Source organism: Mirounga leonina, unplaced genomic scaffold (assembly GCF_011800145.1).
Source record: "Mirounga leonina isolate KUSES-001 unplaced genomic scaffold, KU_Mleo_1.0 Mir_129, whole genome shotgun sequence".
Lineage (NCBI taxonomy): Eukaryota > Metazoa > Chordata > Mammalia > Carnivora > Phocidae > Mirounga > Mirounga leonina.
The window spans coordinates 23,308,701-23,325,477 of record NW_023270323.1 but is presented as its reverse complement, the minus strand read 5'-3'; the positions used below and the strand labels follow the sequence as shown (position 1 = coordinate 23,325,477).

Below are 16,777 nucleotides of genomic sequence, written 5' to 3'. Positions count from 1 at the left end.
TCAACATAATGACTTGGGCCGAAAAGTGATTATTAAATTATTAAGTTATTATTAAGATGAATTTTCCATCCTAAAGCATATACTTGCTTAATAAAAACTCCTAAGAAAACTGTGTTTACTCTTAGTACCATTAGAAATAGAGTAAGTGGTGTTTTTTCAAGTTTATATCAATAGTTTTAAATACTTAAATAAAATTAATCTTAAAATAATCTCCAACAATTTGGATTCTAAATTTGTAATGAAGGCATTTCCTAAATATGGCATTAAAAATATAAGTGTTCTACAAATAGCTTTACCGTAACACTCTTAAGGGGCTTATAGAGAGAGAATAAAACTTGCCTAGAATTAATCTCAGCTCCTGCATTTAGTAATATTTTGATAATGTTCACATAGCCACCAGAAGCAGCCAGGCTTAGAGGTGTATAATCAGAAACATTCCTGTGCTCTTTGTTTGCCCCTCGAGCTAACAATAGCTCCACCACCTGAAAAGAAAAGAGGAAAAGTTGTGTTTTCTTATGGTGAAACAATTTGCAAGGTGTGCATTTCTGATTTATTTTTTCTGATATATCGTAGAAGAAAAAAAAGAGGAAAGTCCTTTTTTGATCCTTTGCACAAAATCGGCCTCAAATGATAGCAATAGGTCTTAGAAGCAACAGAAACCTAGCTTCTCAATTAATATCCATTTTGGAATGTGCTAAAATAACACAGTGTGTTCATGCAAGGTCTGGATCTCAGATCTGCTGGATCTCAGTGTGCTGTTGTGCAATGCTATTTTAAAAATTACTATTTCTGTTACTATATCACATAGTGGTAAAATAAAATAAAAGTTTTTCACTTATATATGCAAATGTCCTTAGGATTTTTTTTTAAGATTTTTTTTTTTTTAAGATTTTGTAAGCTTGAAATTACAACCCTGTGATTAAGAGTCTCATGCTCTAGCAACTGAGCCAGCCAGGTGCCCCTCTTTAAAATATTTTTTTAAATTTATAATCAATAGCTAAATGTTTAAAAACTTGGAATAAAGCTAATGCTTATTTTTTCCCCAACATTTTATTACAAAAATTTCTAAACATACAGAGAAGTTTAAGAAATTTACATATATTCACTACCTAGATTCTACCATTAATATTCTACTATACTTACTTTATCATTATCTATTTGTTCATTTTTTTGATACATTTCATTTCAAAGTAAATTGTAGACGGCTGCAATTTTCCTTAAAATACATCAGCATATGTATCGTTATCTAGAATATTACTTGTTTTCAAATTTTGGGGGTAAAATTTGTAACTTAGAGCAAACGCTCAAAACTTAAGTGTACATTTACTGAGTACTGAACAAATGCATAAAGCTAATGTAACCTAAATCCCTGTTATTTACTCATGCCCCTTTCCCAGTTAATCCCACCTATAGGCTAGTTTTATCTATCTTAGATCTTCGTATAGATGAAATCACAGTGTTTGAGAGTCATTTCTGTGTATTGTGTAGCATTCCATTATATGAATATACAACAGTTTATCTATTCTCCTACTGATGAACACCTTTGAAGTCCCTAGTTTTTGGCAATTTTGAATAAAGTTGCTGTTCTTTCAGAAATACATTTTCACTGCTCATGGGTTCTACCTAGTAGAATTTTGGATGTATGTTTAGTTTTATAAGAAATTGCCAGACCTTTTCTGAAAGTGGTTGTACCATTTACACTCCCACAAATAATAAGTAAGTCCTGGTTGCTCCACATCCTTGGCAAGATTGGTATTGCCGGTCTTTATCATTTTATAGCCATTGTAGTTGGGTGTGTGGTGGTAACCCACTGGGGTCTTAATCTGCATTCCCTGATAGCTAAAAAATATTTACCATTTATTGAAGTACTTATTGGCATCTTTTTCCATTATGCCATTTAATGCACAAAACAACTCTGACACAAGTACTAGTATTTTCACCTTCATTTTACAAATGAGGCAAAGAAAAGTTAAAGATTATCCAAGATCGCAGCTCTTACCTTTCTCTTAGTACTAGTAAAATATCCTAAAATACTAACTGGGAAATAACAAATAAATGTTAATGAACAGTGCTTTGTCTTAACATATAAGCTGAAACTTTACTTATTTGAATAAAGCTATGACCAATTTTAGATTATGACTTCTGTCCATCACTTTTTTGCTCTTAGAGCCAATAACACTAGGTGGCTTATGCTACAAGGTTATAAAAACAAGACCAAAAAATGGCATTATGCTGTTTTATTTTACAGAGTCCCTTAAGCAAGAAAGTAAAAAACCGTAATCAAATTTCTAAAGTTACTAATTCCATTATGCAAAGATAACTGACCTTAGTTATCTCTCAAAGGGAATGGTCTATTCCGAGAAAGTAATAAACACTCAATATAAATTAGTTTGTGACTTTATAGTAAAATGAGTTTCCACTGTTTAATTACTTCAAAATACTTAACTGTTCCAATGACACCAAATCAAAGCAACAGAGTGTTATAGGCAAAATTATTACCCTAAAAAACTTCTATATCTGTTACAACCTCATTTGTTACATTTTAATAAGAATATATAAAGATTATAGTATGCTATTGGTTTTAATATTGCTTTGAGAGGAAGGAAATCAAATGATTTCTTTTTAATTCAACATTGAAAAATTTCTTATCATATAAAGCAAGAATTATTTCAAGCTATGTAATGATTGAAAATTTCAGTTAAATCAAAATTTTACTTTCATTATATTCTAAAACCGAAGCATTTACATTTCCAACTAAGTTTTTCAATTTAATGTTATTATTAATTGTAAAAAGTTCTGCCATAACATTTCAATTTGAGATTAATGGGGATCTCTACATTGTCTGATGTGGCAGAGATTATTTATCAATTCAAGTAGCTTATTTTTTTACTATCTTACTTCCTATCATTTGGGTTAAAATTCTTTTAATATATCAATCACCTCTACTGTGAAATACAGGGGGAAAAAAATGATACAAATGTATTCACATTATCAACCAGAAGGAACAGCATAGTAGAGACAGAGATGTCTCCTATGCAGAACATCTGTAGAAACAAGTACATCTAATTGTCCACACATATAATTATCTACTCCAAATATAAAGGAGCAAAAATCATACATTTAAAAATTATAGATCGGCCAAAGCAAAAATTTTATGGAAAAAACAAACAAAAAACTGTATTATCACTAGGCTCCAATTCTTTTTAATCCACAAGATAAAGGATCACTTTCTATTCATGTACCATTTTATTAGATTTTCCAATCTTTCTGTGCAAGAATTATTCTATCTCTTAAAGAATTTTTATCTTCTAGTTTACTAAAAAACTCTAGTGGGTTTAGCTGATTTGAGTTCAATATAACCTGATGTGATATGATAGGCAAAGGACGGAGGCGGGGCGGGGGGGAGGCAGTTTAAGATGCGCAAACAGGGAGGTAATAATCTACCACTTCACTGGCCAGAATAATTTAGACATAATATTTCAGGAAGGATATGGACATAATGGGTAAAACAGCCAGGTGAGGGATTTGGAAAAGATATCTTCAAGCTAATAATCAAAAGACAGGACACACTTCAAATAGAGAATAGGTAACTGGCAGATACAGACTCAAATATCTGTAGATACAAGAGGGTATAAACCTCTTTCCATTAATTCAAAGAATAGAATTAAGAATAGTGGGGAAACTTAGGGAAGGCATAACTCAGGCTTGATAAACAGGAAACCTTTGTAACAGGATGGTGAAAAAAAAGCAAGACATTTTTAAGCTGAGTAAGAAACTGACCTGCATGATCTAGGGTACTTCTTAAGTCTAAGATTCAACAACTCCCTAACTGAGAAGTTGTCAGTCCATAGAGACAGCACAACCAGCTAATCAAAATCCTTACAACTGGATTTAAAAAACGGATTTAAAAAATTAGGTTGTCCAGCTGATCATTAAATTCCAGAAGAAGACACACATGGGTATAAAGCTATAACTTCTTGGGCCTATACCTGATTGCACCGGCTGTTCTACCCTACTTAAAAAATGAAAAGGTCATATAATCTTATCTGAGAATCTTTCTTCCAGAGTTGAGAAGGAGGGGGGGAAAAATGAAAAGAACAACTAAAAACTGAATTCTCTTAATTCCCTACTAATCTTATAGATAGAGAGCAACAGAGGCTGAGCTTAAGTACTTTTCATGCCAGGTACTCTAGGATAGGAAAAGATGAGTGACTATAGGCCCTGCTTATCAGGAGTTTACAGATTTGATTTGGAATGGCTTAATCACTCCCTTAGCCTGAATGCAACACATAGGGATTCCTATGGCAGGTACTACTTTTAGATGAACATAATAATGTTTAAACATGACTTTGCAGACATGATGGCTTATGCTAACAAAATACTTGAAAATTATTACCTATTAGCAAAAAACAGTTACTGTGATAAATGAATCCAGATGTCAATCCATTATTCCCATCAAATCATGTAAGTTAAAATATATATTTGCTAAACAGATGGACAAATATTTCACTGGGGAAAATGTTACCTCCTGTCTTCCCCCAGAACAAGCCAAAGATAGCGGTGTGTCCTTGGTTCTTTCTGACTGGGCTTCAATGTCTGCACCATTGTCCAGCAATATTTCCACAACACCAACATGACCAGCTGTGGCAGCCAAGATAAGTGGAGTAAAACCTGGAAAAAAATAATGATCTTCTTACTACATGCTAAGCAAAAAAACCCCACTGTTTTTCATTATATGTAACTATCACAATAGGGCTGGAAGTAGTATTTCTTCACAGAACACAAATATTCCAGAAAAAAAATTAACAAACCTAAGCCCTACCTTTCTTGTCTCGGTGCTCAATACTAGCTCCTCTCTCTAGCAGTGTTTGTACCAGTTCCTCATGACCACCAGCACAGGCCAGTGTTAGCGCCGTATCATGATTACTTTCAGTCTGTAAAAAATTAATTTTTTGATTAGCTTATTAATTTTAAAATAACAGATTATATAATATATACTTATACCAAATACAGACACAGATGTACCATTCTACTGTATCAAACATTTGGATATTAAGTTGTTTTTTTCCATCAGTGGCTAACTTGTGATTTTGTAAAGGCTATAAAATAACATTTGAACTTTATGGGCAATTCTTAAGCATGAAGGAAAAAAAGTATGATTTTCAACCATATGCTATTTACAACTACATGATTAAAAGAAATAGCGTTGGACTCACTTTTGCTTCTAGCCATTAATGGAGTAGCATAGAAAAGATCTGTCTTCCTATCTCAAACAACCGAAAAGAAAAGGACAAACTATTTGAAATGATGGTGTTTAGATAAGCAGTGCATGGCAGTGATCTCCAAGGGTAGAAAGGATTAAACTCGACTTATTGCCTGGAGAGTTTCAAGGCTGCTGTGTGCAGAGAGGGTACCCAAAAACAGCCTGGCAATCTCCCTGAGTTGAGAAAACAGTTTGGAGTGGTCAGGATGGCTAGAATTCATGGGGCGGACTACTGGAGAGGAAAGCATGAAAAATTTTTACTCTAGGTATCTGCAGAGGGTCTTCGGCTGAGGCTTTCAGCTGAGTTCTGATCAGCACATGTGCATGAGGAAAATTATGAGAGGCCAAGGAGAGACCACCAGAAGGCATAACAACACTCAGAGCTTACACAGGGCCGGCAATAGTTTGGTTCCCACCAGCCAGAGTAGAGATACATCAAAACACACAGAACATCAAGTAAAATCCTCAGCAGTGGGGTCAAATTAGCTGTTCTAGGCCCACCTAACAAAGCTGAAAAGCAAGCCTTGATATGAAAAAAGGGCTTCCAAGTAACTTAACTGCAGTTGAGAACAAAGCCCCAAAATACTTAAAGAACAACAAAGAAAAATACGTAATATACAGAATATTTTGAAAGCCAAAGACAATCATAACTGACACATAATGCTTTATATAAGATTTACCTCTGACTTCTGCTAATGATAGTGACCAGTACTGGATTTACTGGCCATACTCCATTATAGTTTAAAATACTTATTTCATGAACAAAGTCTTCATACTTGGTACTCTAAACTTATGCTACTAAAGAAAGGTAACTACTAGCAATATGTGGCTATTGTACTAGAAATATAGCTATATATGTGACCACTCTAAGCTGTACGTAGAACAGATAGACTGAATTTTGAAGACCTTTAGTATGAAATAAAAATGTAAAATATCTCAGTTTTTTGGTTTTATGGATTACATGTTTAAACAATAATATTATGGATATATGAAGCTAAATAAAATATATTCTTATAATGTATTTCACCTATTTTGTTTTGCTTTTTTTAATGTGGTTACTAGAAAATTTTAAATTTCATGTGTCTTGCATTATTTTTCTACTACACAGCTCTGTTCTAAGCTACTTTCCCTCATTTTTACATATACATCTTTATTACAATACTTATCACCAATTTCCTTATGCTAACATTAGTATGTGCCTATCACTCTCAGAGAACTATAAATTCCTGGGAGGTAATGAACATGTCTTATTCATGTTTGCATTCTCCACCTGTAAGTGATGCTTTGTCTAGGAAACAATAAATGATAGTTAAGTTCAACGAATGACAACGGCTATGCAGGGTCACAGATTCAAAGGCTATTACTAATAAAACAAAAGGCTACATATATGAAATATATTTATTGTGTTTATGTATTTATGTAATATTTATTATATTTATGTAATAAATACAAAAAGGAAAGGCATTTTCTCCCAGGTCAATAACTCTAAAAACCAAACTCTATTGTAAAAAATGAGTAACAAGAGACAAAAGGCAAAATCGATAGAGTCGAGAAATAAGAAAAAGCCTACTAGCCAGTGATGTAGAGGGAGACCGCAAAAGCTGCTCTGCAGAAGAGGCTGGCAGAGAGCAGAGCTACTGACTGCAGAGATCAGTGATGGCCACAAGGGAGAGATGCACCAACTACAACAATGAAGAAGGACATGAATACTTAAATGAGTGACAGCTCTGACTGTCTAATAGTATTTGATCTTCATTTCAGGTTTATTAGGAAGGAATTATTATGCTTGATTTCAGAAAAAAAGAGACAAAGCCTTAGAGAAATAATCCTCCAGTCGTCATACAAGCTAATAACTGATAAAGATTGGCTTAAAAAAACCAAGGAGATCTTGGATAACAAAATCCTGCTTTCCCCATTACATCATAAAGCAGTCCTAAGGCACAGCCAGCTGAGGTCAATATAATGTTAAATCTATCTACCTTATATGCTTTCTATGTTAGTGACAATTAGAAAGTCAACTTTATGATGAAGAATCTGCTTTATGATGACGTTTATTAGGTTTCTCAAAGTCTTCTGGGGGTTAAAGAGTAATTTAGGAAAGCAGTGCCAATCTTAAATAGAGAATGAAGAGACAAAATTTGAAAAAGATAAGCATGGAAGATTTTAGTGGATTAGTAAAATATTGTTTTTTTTCCCCCACATTATAAAACATCAGTTCAACTGATATTTATTAAGCACCTTTTATGTTCAAAGTACTCTGCGAGGTACTCCAGGGTTGACAAATATAAGTAAATACAGTTCCTGTTCACTAGGAGCTTAGTGATTACAGCACAGGGCAAATTTAGGTTCAAACTATGAAAGACGTATAAACAAGGTATTATGAGAGTTGAATGAAAAAATACTTAAAACTAAGTAAAGAGGGCTTGTCAAATTCCTTGGGGAACTTAAGAGTGGGTAACTTCATTAACTAATACCTTATGATAATCTTCTAAGGACAATAATGAAAAAATTTAAACATTCTGAAGTAAGGTTTCCACCTTCCTAATAAACACCTACATAATCCCCAAATGGTGAGAAACACTAACCTGATTTGCAATATGTCAAGAAACAAATTAACTGAAGCAGAAGTCTGGGTTAAAGTAACAATGGCTAACATGATACAGAATTAAAAAAAATGTGTTTTGAATATTACTAATCAAGGAAGTAATGATAACAATATAGGTGATGGCTTTCTGAAAGGTAATGTATCACTAAAGTCATGTTATGTTATACTGGTTAACAAGCCACATACATTGTCATATACCTATAACTAAAAGAAACCTGAAAGGGAGACCGGTGCCCAGAGGTTTCTTAAGAGCTCATTCAGGTTTACATTCTAAAGAAAATTTCCATTTAGCCCATGATGCCATAAAATATACCATTTTTTACATGACAGATGTTGTTATGATGACTCTGGCTTATAAAAAATGCTAAAAGTATATTCAATGTAGAAGTATTCTGTAAATTGACATGACTATTCAATTTTGTAAGACTGAAAAATAAGAAGGAATCATAAGACAGATGCAATATTAATGGAAAAAGCAACTTTGACTGAGTTGGAATGCAGGTGAAAAAACATACCTGAACTGTCTGTAAAAAACAATTACATCTAAGTAATTAATTTACTTCAAAAATCATTAGGACTTCAAGAGCTAACCTTTTTTTTAGACCTCCATAACACCTTCATAATTCTAGACACCTCATTCTCTAAACATGTCAGAGGTCACATGTAAGATTCAAAAAAGATAAAAAAATAAAAAGGATAGCATTTAGGGAGAATGAGAATAATGAGAATATTCAGTAAAATAGCAAATAACCTACTTAAAACCTCACATAAACAATCAGAATGCATGCATTTTAAGTAGAATGCTTTAATGGCAGCATATTACATATCACCATTAACTCATTTTTCCTGGTCTCTTCAATTTTTCTCATTAAAATATTGTGATTAAACTGTTTTCTGTATTGCAAAACAAGAGAAAAATATCCAAATGATATTTATACCATTAAAGGCAAAACATAATTTTACATAGTTTCTAATTTCAGTCTTGGCATCTAAGTCAAATTTAATGCCTACCCTCTTTAAAAAATAATCATGGATATATGTTATTTATTAAAAACTGGAAAAAAGGCAAAATTGCATAAGGCAGTATTTATTTTTCTCTTTTTTGAAATGTACCAGAACCATTTATTCCATGTTCAAGGAAAGCCTTTAGAAGTTTGTGAATAAAAAAGACAAGCAGTTCAGAAATACATGAAAAACATGTGATAAGAAAAAGGGAAGGAGGGGATGGGAACACAAGTTTTATACCCATGAACAGAACAACTGGTACTTTCTCACTTTTAGTGGCTGTTAGAGTCAATCAAAATCTCACACAAAATACAGAAGATACTTAACTCACCAGTATTCAACTCTAACCTTCAGCCAGATTTACTGTTTCATACAAAACCAACAGTTCTTAAAAATTTGTAAATGATTAATTTCTATATGCAGAATACCCAGATATAAATTTCTTAAACCATTCTAGCAAAATAAAAATTGGAGCTATGCTATTAAAAGATAGTAAAACAGTCTCAAATAATTCCTTCAAATTATCATTTATTGATGTTTCCTACAATAAATTTTGATAATGGTACAGTATGTGGTATTAAAATATATTATAATATATATAATAATATAAATATATTAAAAATATCTAGACAAGGGGCGCCTGGCTAGCTTAGTCAGTAGAACATGCAACTTCTGATCTCAGGGTCAGGAGTTCAAGCCCCACATTGGGTACAGAACTTACTTAAAAAACAAAAAAAAGGATTAAAAAAAAATACATCTAGACAAACTTGATTCAATAAAACCATTACATGAAAGGTAGAGAGCCTGTGGCACATATGTGCACACTGAAGGTAACTTCTAGTTATATTACATAAAATTTGAAGGACCTTATAAAGAATACAAACTCTCATCTTCAGCATTCTTCAAGTTCCAGAAATTAAACATGACTTCTGCTAATCCGTTAAAAATATTAGTTTCTGCATAAATTGATCAATTAAAGAAGTTTAAAGTATGACCATTTTAAGAATCATTAGCATTTTTAAAAAGAGACACACTGAGGGTTTAAAAAAATTAACATTTCTTTGCCCTTCTTTAAATTAAGATTTGATATAAATATATGGTATGGCCAAGGAAACATGCTGAAAAGCTGCAAAGATGAAAGACACACAATCCTTTGCCATCTAGGTGGTAGACCTATTTTCTATAATCTAATTTACCAGGATTTAATATAATTAAAATCAATGTTCACACCTAAGATAAAAATTGAAAAACAGGTAGCATAGTGCAGTGGTTAAGAGCAGAGACTCTAGAGCCAGAATGCTAGGGTGGTTTGAAAGCTGGCTCCACCATAAATTACCTATTGGGCAAATAGTTAATATCTACAAGTCTCACCTTCCTCACCTGTAAAATGGGAATAATAACAGTATCTACACTTCATGAGGTTGTAATAAAGTTAAAGAAATTAGTATCTATAAAAGTGTTAAGAATGTATATGTTAAGGTTTGTTAAATAAACAAAAAAAAGATCCAAATATTAGAAAAAGTTTAATCTTTCTAAACAGAGGAAGAGTCTTGGTATGAATTTATCATATCACTTGTCTGTTACGGCACAGTATTATCACACATAAATAAAAATACCTATTATGTAAAATCTCATGGAATTTTTATTTTAGAATCTAGAAAAAACTTCAGATGAACTGAGAACAAAAGGATCTTTATTTTTACTGCTTAACATGCCTGCTTGGTATCATAAAAACTAGTAAAATTTAAAAACATCAAAAACTGAAGAAAAATAGTGAACTATTATTTCTGAATATTTACTTGGTATTACGTTTTCCAAAGCAGGAACTTTCTAAACTCCATGATAAGTAGTATAACTCATGATAGGCTAACGGAATTCAAAAATCTTGATATAGGGACCAGATAAGAAGGAACATATATTTAAGGAGAATACAGTCAAATCTTTTTACATAAGCATGTCAACTACAATTAAAATGTAAGGTTTTTTGGTTTTTGTTTTGTTTTTAGATTTTATTTATTCATCTGAGACAGACAGAGACAGCACAAACAGGAGGAGAAGCAGTGGGAGAGGAGGAAGCATACTCCCCGCTGAGTCGGGAGCCTGACACAAGGCTAGATCCCAGGACCTAGAAATCATGACCTGAGCCAAAGGCAGATGCTTAACCATCTGAGCCACCCAGGTGCCCCAAATGTAAGTTTTTGAAATAAAAAAAAATTTAAAAATATTTCTATGTTTCTTAAAAATTAGTTTATAATAGAGCAATGGCTGGTTGAGTACTATAGTCCAGTAAAATTTCACCATCACTATAAGAATTTCAAATTTAATAAAATCATGATCATAGTTGGAAGAACTTTTTCTGTGGCTATTTTATACAAAAGCATTTTTTAAAAATCCTTTTATATTTTGGTGAAGTTTTTAGTTTTGTTTATGGTTCAATTCTTGATTCCATAAAAACTAAAACATGTATCTCTCCTTAAAACATAATAGCCGCAGGTTACAACCTAACAGCCTCAGAGCACAAAAGACTGGAGGAAAAAAATACAGATTCAATACCAAGTTCAACCCAGTTGAAGATAATGCTGTATCTTGATTGATTGATTGATTGATTGAGGGGGAGGGAGAAAGTATGAGCGGGGGGAGGTGCAGAGGGGGAGGAAAAGAGAGAACCCTAAGCAGGCTCCGCACCCAGCACAGAGCTCCACGTAGGACTCTATCCCACAACCCTGAGATCAAGAGTCGAATGCTCAACCAACTGAGCCACCCAGGCAACCCTATACTGCTATGTCATTATTAAATACAAATCACTGTGGTTCATCCAATGAATACTTCATAATTTTTTAAAAGGCTATAGAGTATGGTAGTTAAGGAGGGAGCCTTTAAAATCAGACCCACTTAAGTTTGACTCTCAACCCTCACTTCTTAGCTAAATGAAGTGATCTTTTTTTAAGATTTCATTTAATTTGACAGAGACAGCGAGAGAGGCAACACAAGCAGGGGGAGTGGGAGAGGGAGAAGCAGGCCTCCCGCCGAGCAGGGAGCCCGATGTGGGGCTCGATCCCAGGACCCTGGGATCATGACCCGAGCTGAACGTAGAAGCTTAACGACTGAGCCACCCAGGCTCAATGAAATGATCTTAAGCAAAATGTTTAATCTCTCTCTTAGCCTTGGTTTCTTCATCAGGGAAATGGGTATTTAAAAGTAGCTACTTCATATATGTGGTCTGAAGATTAGACAATTCCTTAAAATTGCCCTTGACAATTCTAAGTGCTCAAAAAAAAGTTAGCACATACAACACAATGAAAATTTGGAAAGCAAGTTAAGAATAGAAGTGAAATTTCTTTTTCTTTCACAATATTACCAAGAAACACTTTAATGAAAAGGAAGCTTTATTTTCATAGGTTAAGAGTACACGGTGTTAATAGGTCACACACACACACACACACACACACACACACACCCACACATATCCTTCCTGAAATTCAGGTTTATAAAGAACTGATCATTTACAAAATAAAAAGTTTTATCATGTATACTGCCACCCTCCCTGCCCCAGGTATTAATCAAAACACAAAACTAAACTGCAAACATTTCTCAGTCCTGAATAAGGCCATATACTCTTTACCTTGTTCAGCAGTCTTCTAAACTAAGCCTCTTAGCATTTCTTCAGGACAAAACACCAGCTATCCTCCCCTTTCCAACTTCATTCTGCCCTGAGATTACATGGTAAACTAATTTTTTTTTAAATTGGGCTTTTGGGGGCGCCTGGGTGGCTCAGTTGGTTAAGCGACTGCCTTCGGCTCAGGTCATGATCCTGGAGTCCCGGGATCGAGTCCCGCATCGGGCTCCCAGCTCAGCAGGGAGTCTGCTTCTCCCTCTGACCCTCCTCCCTCTCATGCTCTCTGTCTCTCATTCTCTCTCTCTCAAATAAATAAATAAATCTTAAAAAAAAAAAATTTAAAAAAACCAAATAAATAAAATTGGGCTTTTTGTTTTGTTTTGACTTAGTGCTGCAGACATAGACACACAGATTCACTACATGTTTCAGTCAGCAAGATCAGAACTTTCCAAGACAATATAAATGCAAATGAGTATATACGATACATAAATGGAAGACTCTTTTCTATTCTGTGTGATTCATTATGAATTAGAAGCATATCTTCTAATTCAAGATCAGAAGAAAATACAAACTAATCTTAAATAAGTTATTTCTTTTAACATCCTCTTCTAAAGTTAAAAAAAAGTTACTTGATGACCTTGGAAACCAGACCATCACATTAATTATCAATAATAATCTGTACTTAGTATTTAATTTTTTAAAATGTGGATTCTAATTTATTCATAATGTGGCTCAGATCTCTGCCTAGAGAAAAAGCAGTCTAAGATGATTTAAATTACTGATTAATGTTTTTAATGATGGCATGATTTTAGTTAAAAACCATCCCTCCAGAATTTGGAGCTTACCTGTGCATCAATATCAATGGCAGGGTAGATAGGAAGCATGGCTGAAGGAGAGATGATAGGACTTGGAGTTGGAGTCTGAGGTTGGGAAATGGAAGCAGCGATACTGTGGGTAGGAGTGTTTGACATTGCAGATGCTCTTCCACTGACTGCTGTTGAACAAAATAACTGCACTTAATAAGGATGAAACACTGTTAGGTAACAGTAAGAAATAATTATTAGGAAATATTTAAAGACTTCTTAAAACAAAATGTCTATAAGTAGACTGCCATAGCACTAATAACTCATTTTTCTGGTTATTTTATTTCTGACTTTGGACAACAGTCTAAAAATAGGAAGTATACTGAGAATAACCCTTTTTCTAAATAATAATCCATCTGAAAATAAAATTCCCCTCTTACAGTATATAATCATAAAACCTCAATTCAAAATAACCCTGAAAACAAAAATATTTTTATGAATTAAAATTGAATATAAATGCAAATGGATAGTTGTCCACTGTATCTTCTTAATCAGAAAAGGAATAAAAGGTAAAAAAGTCAAGTTCAGAGGGAGAAAAGTATGAGTTTTAACCTACTACTTTCACACCTCATATTCTAATGAAAGTAATTTCATTGTTTGGGGTGAACCTCACTCTCGAATCATTTAAAACTCTCCCTACTCTTTTACTAACTGCAGGCAAGGGGATGATTATATTCTGAATGGTAGCCCTTTACTATGACAGCATAGTAAAATATAAAAATTTGATCCTTACACAGAAATATAGTTTCTCACATGTAGAATTATTCTGAGGGGGTTAAAATGCCCACCAATCAATCCAGCAATCACACTGACTTAAGAGGACAAAATTAAAAGATTAAGGTAGAAATAAATGTATGCACGCAATCAACCTTCAAATATAGATTATTGTCAGTTCTAAGTATAATTTTGCCTTGATATTATTTTAACCAAAATATGCAAATTAAGAAGGGGCTGATTAGGTCAGTACTTGGGGTGGGAGAACTCCAAAGGTGGTGGCAACTGAGGGTATTTTACTCCCTCATGAATTCACTTCTGGAGTTGATATGTGAACATCAATCCTTTCTTCCCCCCACCCCCAATTAAAAATGCTATAGCACTGAAGTCTGGGCATTAATCTTTGAATGGTCAACAGTAGTGTGGATGTGTGTTACCAACATACTTATCAACTACATCAGACAGAAAACAATCATGATTCACAACTGGATCTGAAACCAGGCAAAAGAGGTTATGATCCTGCCAAGAATAAAACTGAAATTGACCTTATTTAACAATTATAAACATGATTGTCAATTAAGAAATCTATTTCACATGAAATCCTTAGTTCAGGCACAAACATACACTATATACATTATAGCAACACACATTCTATAATTATACATTTTTAAGTCCAATTAAAAGCTAAAGGAAAAACAAAGAAGGAAACAAAACAAAACAAAACACTGTTTGAATCCTTAGGGATCCAGATTAATAGGAAAGGGCATGTACTAATATATTAAATTGATCATCTAATGACCTTGATATTGTTAATCCATATAAATAGTTTTGTATGTTAAGAAAAAAAAATCAAAATAATTTAAATGCACATATTCTAGATATAAATTTCAAAACCATATAAAATCTATGCCTCTTAAAATAGGTTCCATAATCTCCTGATTGATTTTCACAAATGAAAATGCTAAATACCAAAATTAGCTTAAACAGAATGAACACCAATCTGTCCAAAGAACTGGTTTTTATTTCATGATACTAAACAAAAAGTCTAAGTTTTATTGTTAAATAACTATATTGTTATTTACATTTTAATTGGAATAAGTTCTTTTAAAGAACATACAAAAATGAGTTTTCTTATTTTTGGTCAAATAGTTTGTTATCATCTCATCTAAAAGGAGATAGGAAAAACCAGTTTCCTCATTTCATTTCCTTTGGGGTACTTATGAAATTGGTTTATTAAAATGAAATAACTGCCTGTCACTCATCCATGCCCTACAGTGAAAAGTAACAACTTGTAAATATGCAGGGATCTGAAGGAACTCTGGTACAGATCTTTATATGTGGTACTTCATTTTAGGGTTAGATTTTAGAGAAGGAGAACCAGATGCTCTAGAAAAGTTTTACATCAGGTAGGGAAAGAAGGAACTTGAGAGCACAGCAAAGGCAAGGTGTTAAGACTGATTAAACAGGAACTGATTTTGCTATGGTAAGTACAGAGAACAGGGGAGACAGAAGATTTGGACCAGCCAAGTACTGGAAAAAGACTGAGCCTTACAAGAGCAGTCTAATAAATGGGAACTAAAGAATACAGAACAGGTTATGCTGCAGTGGGGAAGGAAGACTGAGCCCAAAGAGGTTATAAAATATCAAGAAACCCAAAGAAAGAAATGGAAATGACCATTAGTCGACCTAAAGAACAAGTACTAACACAGAAGCTGTTTAACGAAAAGTCGTGGAAGTGAGTGCATGAGTATATGTGTATGTTTATGCATCTGCACATGCATGATGACAGGGATGGATTGCAGGTAAGTGGCTAGATGTTTTTAATCCTGTTCTTCTTTCTGGTCATCTCTCCTCTCTCCATATAAATGGGTACAATAAAGGGGTAAAATATTTTTATAATGAGAAGTATTTGTCATATTTCCTAAAAAATTATGTGCTTTTGAAATTCTTGTATATGAAAACACCTGGAACACATAGGAAGAATTTAATTGTTTTTGTTTGGTAAACCAATCAACAGAAAAACTACTTTACAAATCTCTGGTAATTCTGATCAGCATAAAAATTGTACAACTGTCAAATCAACGTTGATAAGTATGCCCAAGAACATGATGTAAATTCTAATAGCATATCAAAAAATTTTTAAGTATTCATTGGCAGGAATGTCCAGTCTTGATTTAATTGGATAAATAATACTTAACTCTATACATTCTTTGGTAGTTCAACTGACATAAGAGAAAAGAACACCATGATGACCTAGACTAATGGCCATGTCAGTAATAGCAAATTTGGGACTTTTGGCTACTGTGCTCCAATTTTCATAAAATACTAATGTTTCTTGTATTCCCAATTATTTTAACCAGCTAATGGTGATTAATAGTAATTCTCAAATCTATAGAAAAGTTTTATATTTATCAGCAAAAGAATCCTTACAGTTCTTACTAATGATTAATTGCGTTTTTTCCAAGGTAGTTATTACACCCTCTAAGATTAGCAGAGACCTTCATTCCACATAATACTGCTGGAGTGATACTAAAATAAAACTGGGAAACTTAAAAGAGCAATTTGTTAAGTATAAAATCTGTCTCATTAGCTGGTGCTTAGTTTCTGAATGTTGGCTAAATATCTCAACACTACACAATTTAATTTTCTTTTATTCTTTTAAAAGATGAAAGACAAATTATATATAATTTCATCATAATATGTAACGCTGC

The 16,777-nt window shown here is 33.2% G+C and overlaps 1 protein-coding gene across 4 annotated transcripts in view; it reads right to left on the bottom strand.

The window, feature by feature from the left end:
- The window catches only part of ANKRD17 (ankyrin repeat domain 17), a 161,562-nt gene that overhangs the window by 38,708 nt on the left and 106,077 nt on the right, over window positions 1-16,777 (bottom strand). For 3 of the 4 annotated variants that reach the window (XM_035004815.1, XM_035004818.1, XM_035004817.1), the window contains 4 exons: window positions 13,335-13,483; window positions 4,823-4,934; window positions 4,526-4,671; window positions 340-482 (listed from right to left, as the gene is read on the bottom strand). In XM_035004815.1, coding sequence (XP_034860706.1) covers window positions 340-482; window positions 4,526-4,671; window positions 4,823-4,934; window positions 13,335-13,483 — 550 coding nt within the window. The remainder of the gene's footprint in view (window positions 1-339; window positions 483-4,525; window positions 4,672-4,822; window positions 4,935-13,334; window positions 13,484-16,777) is intronic. The other variant, XM_035004816.1, reaches the window with a different exon arrangement.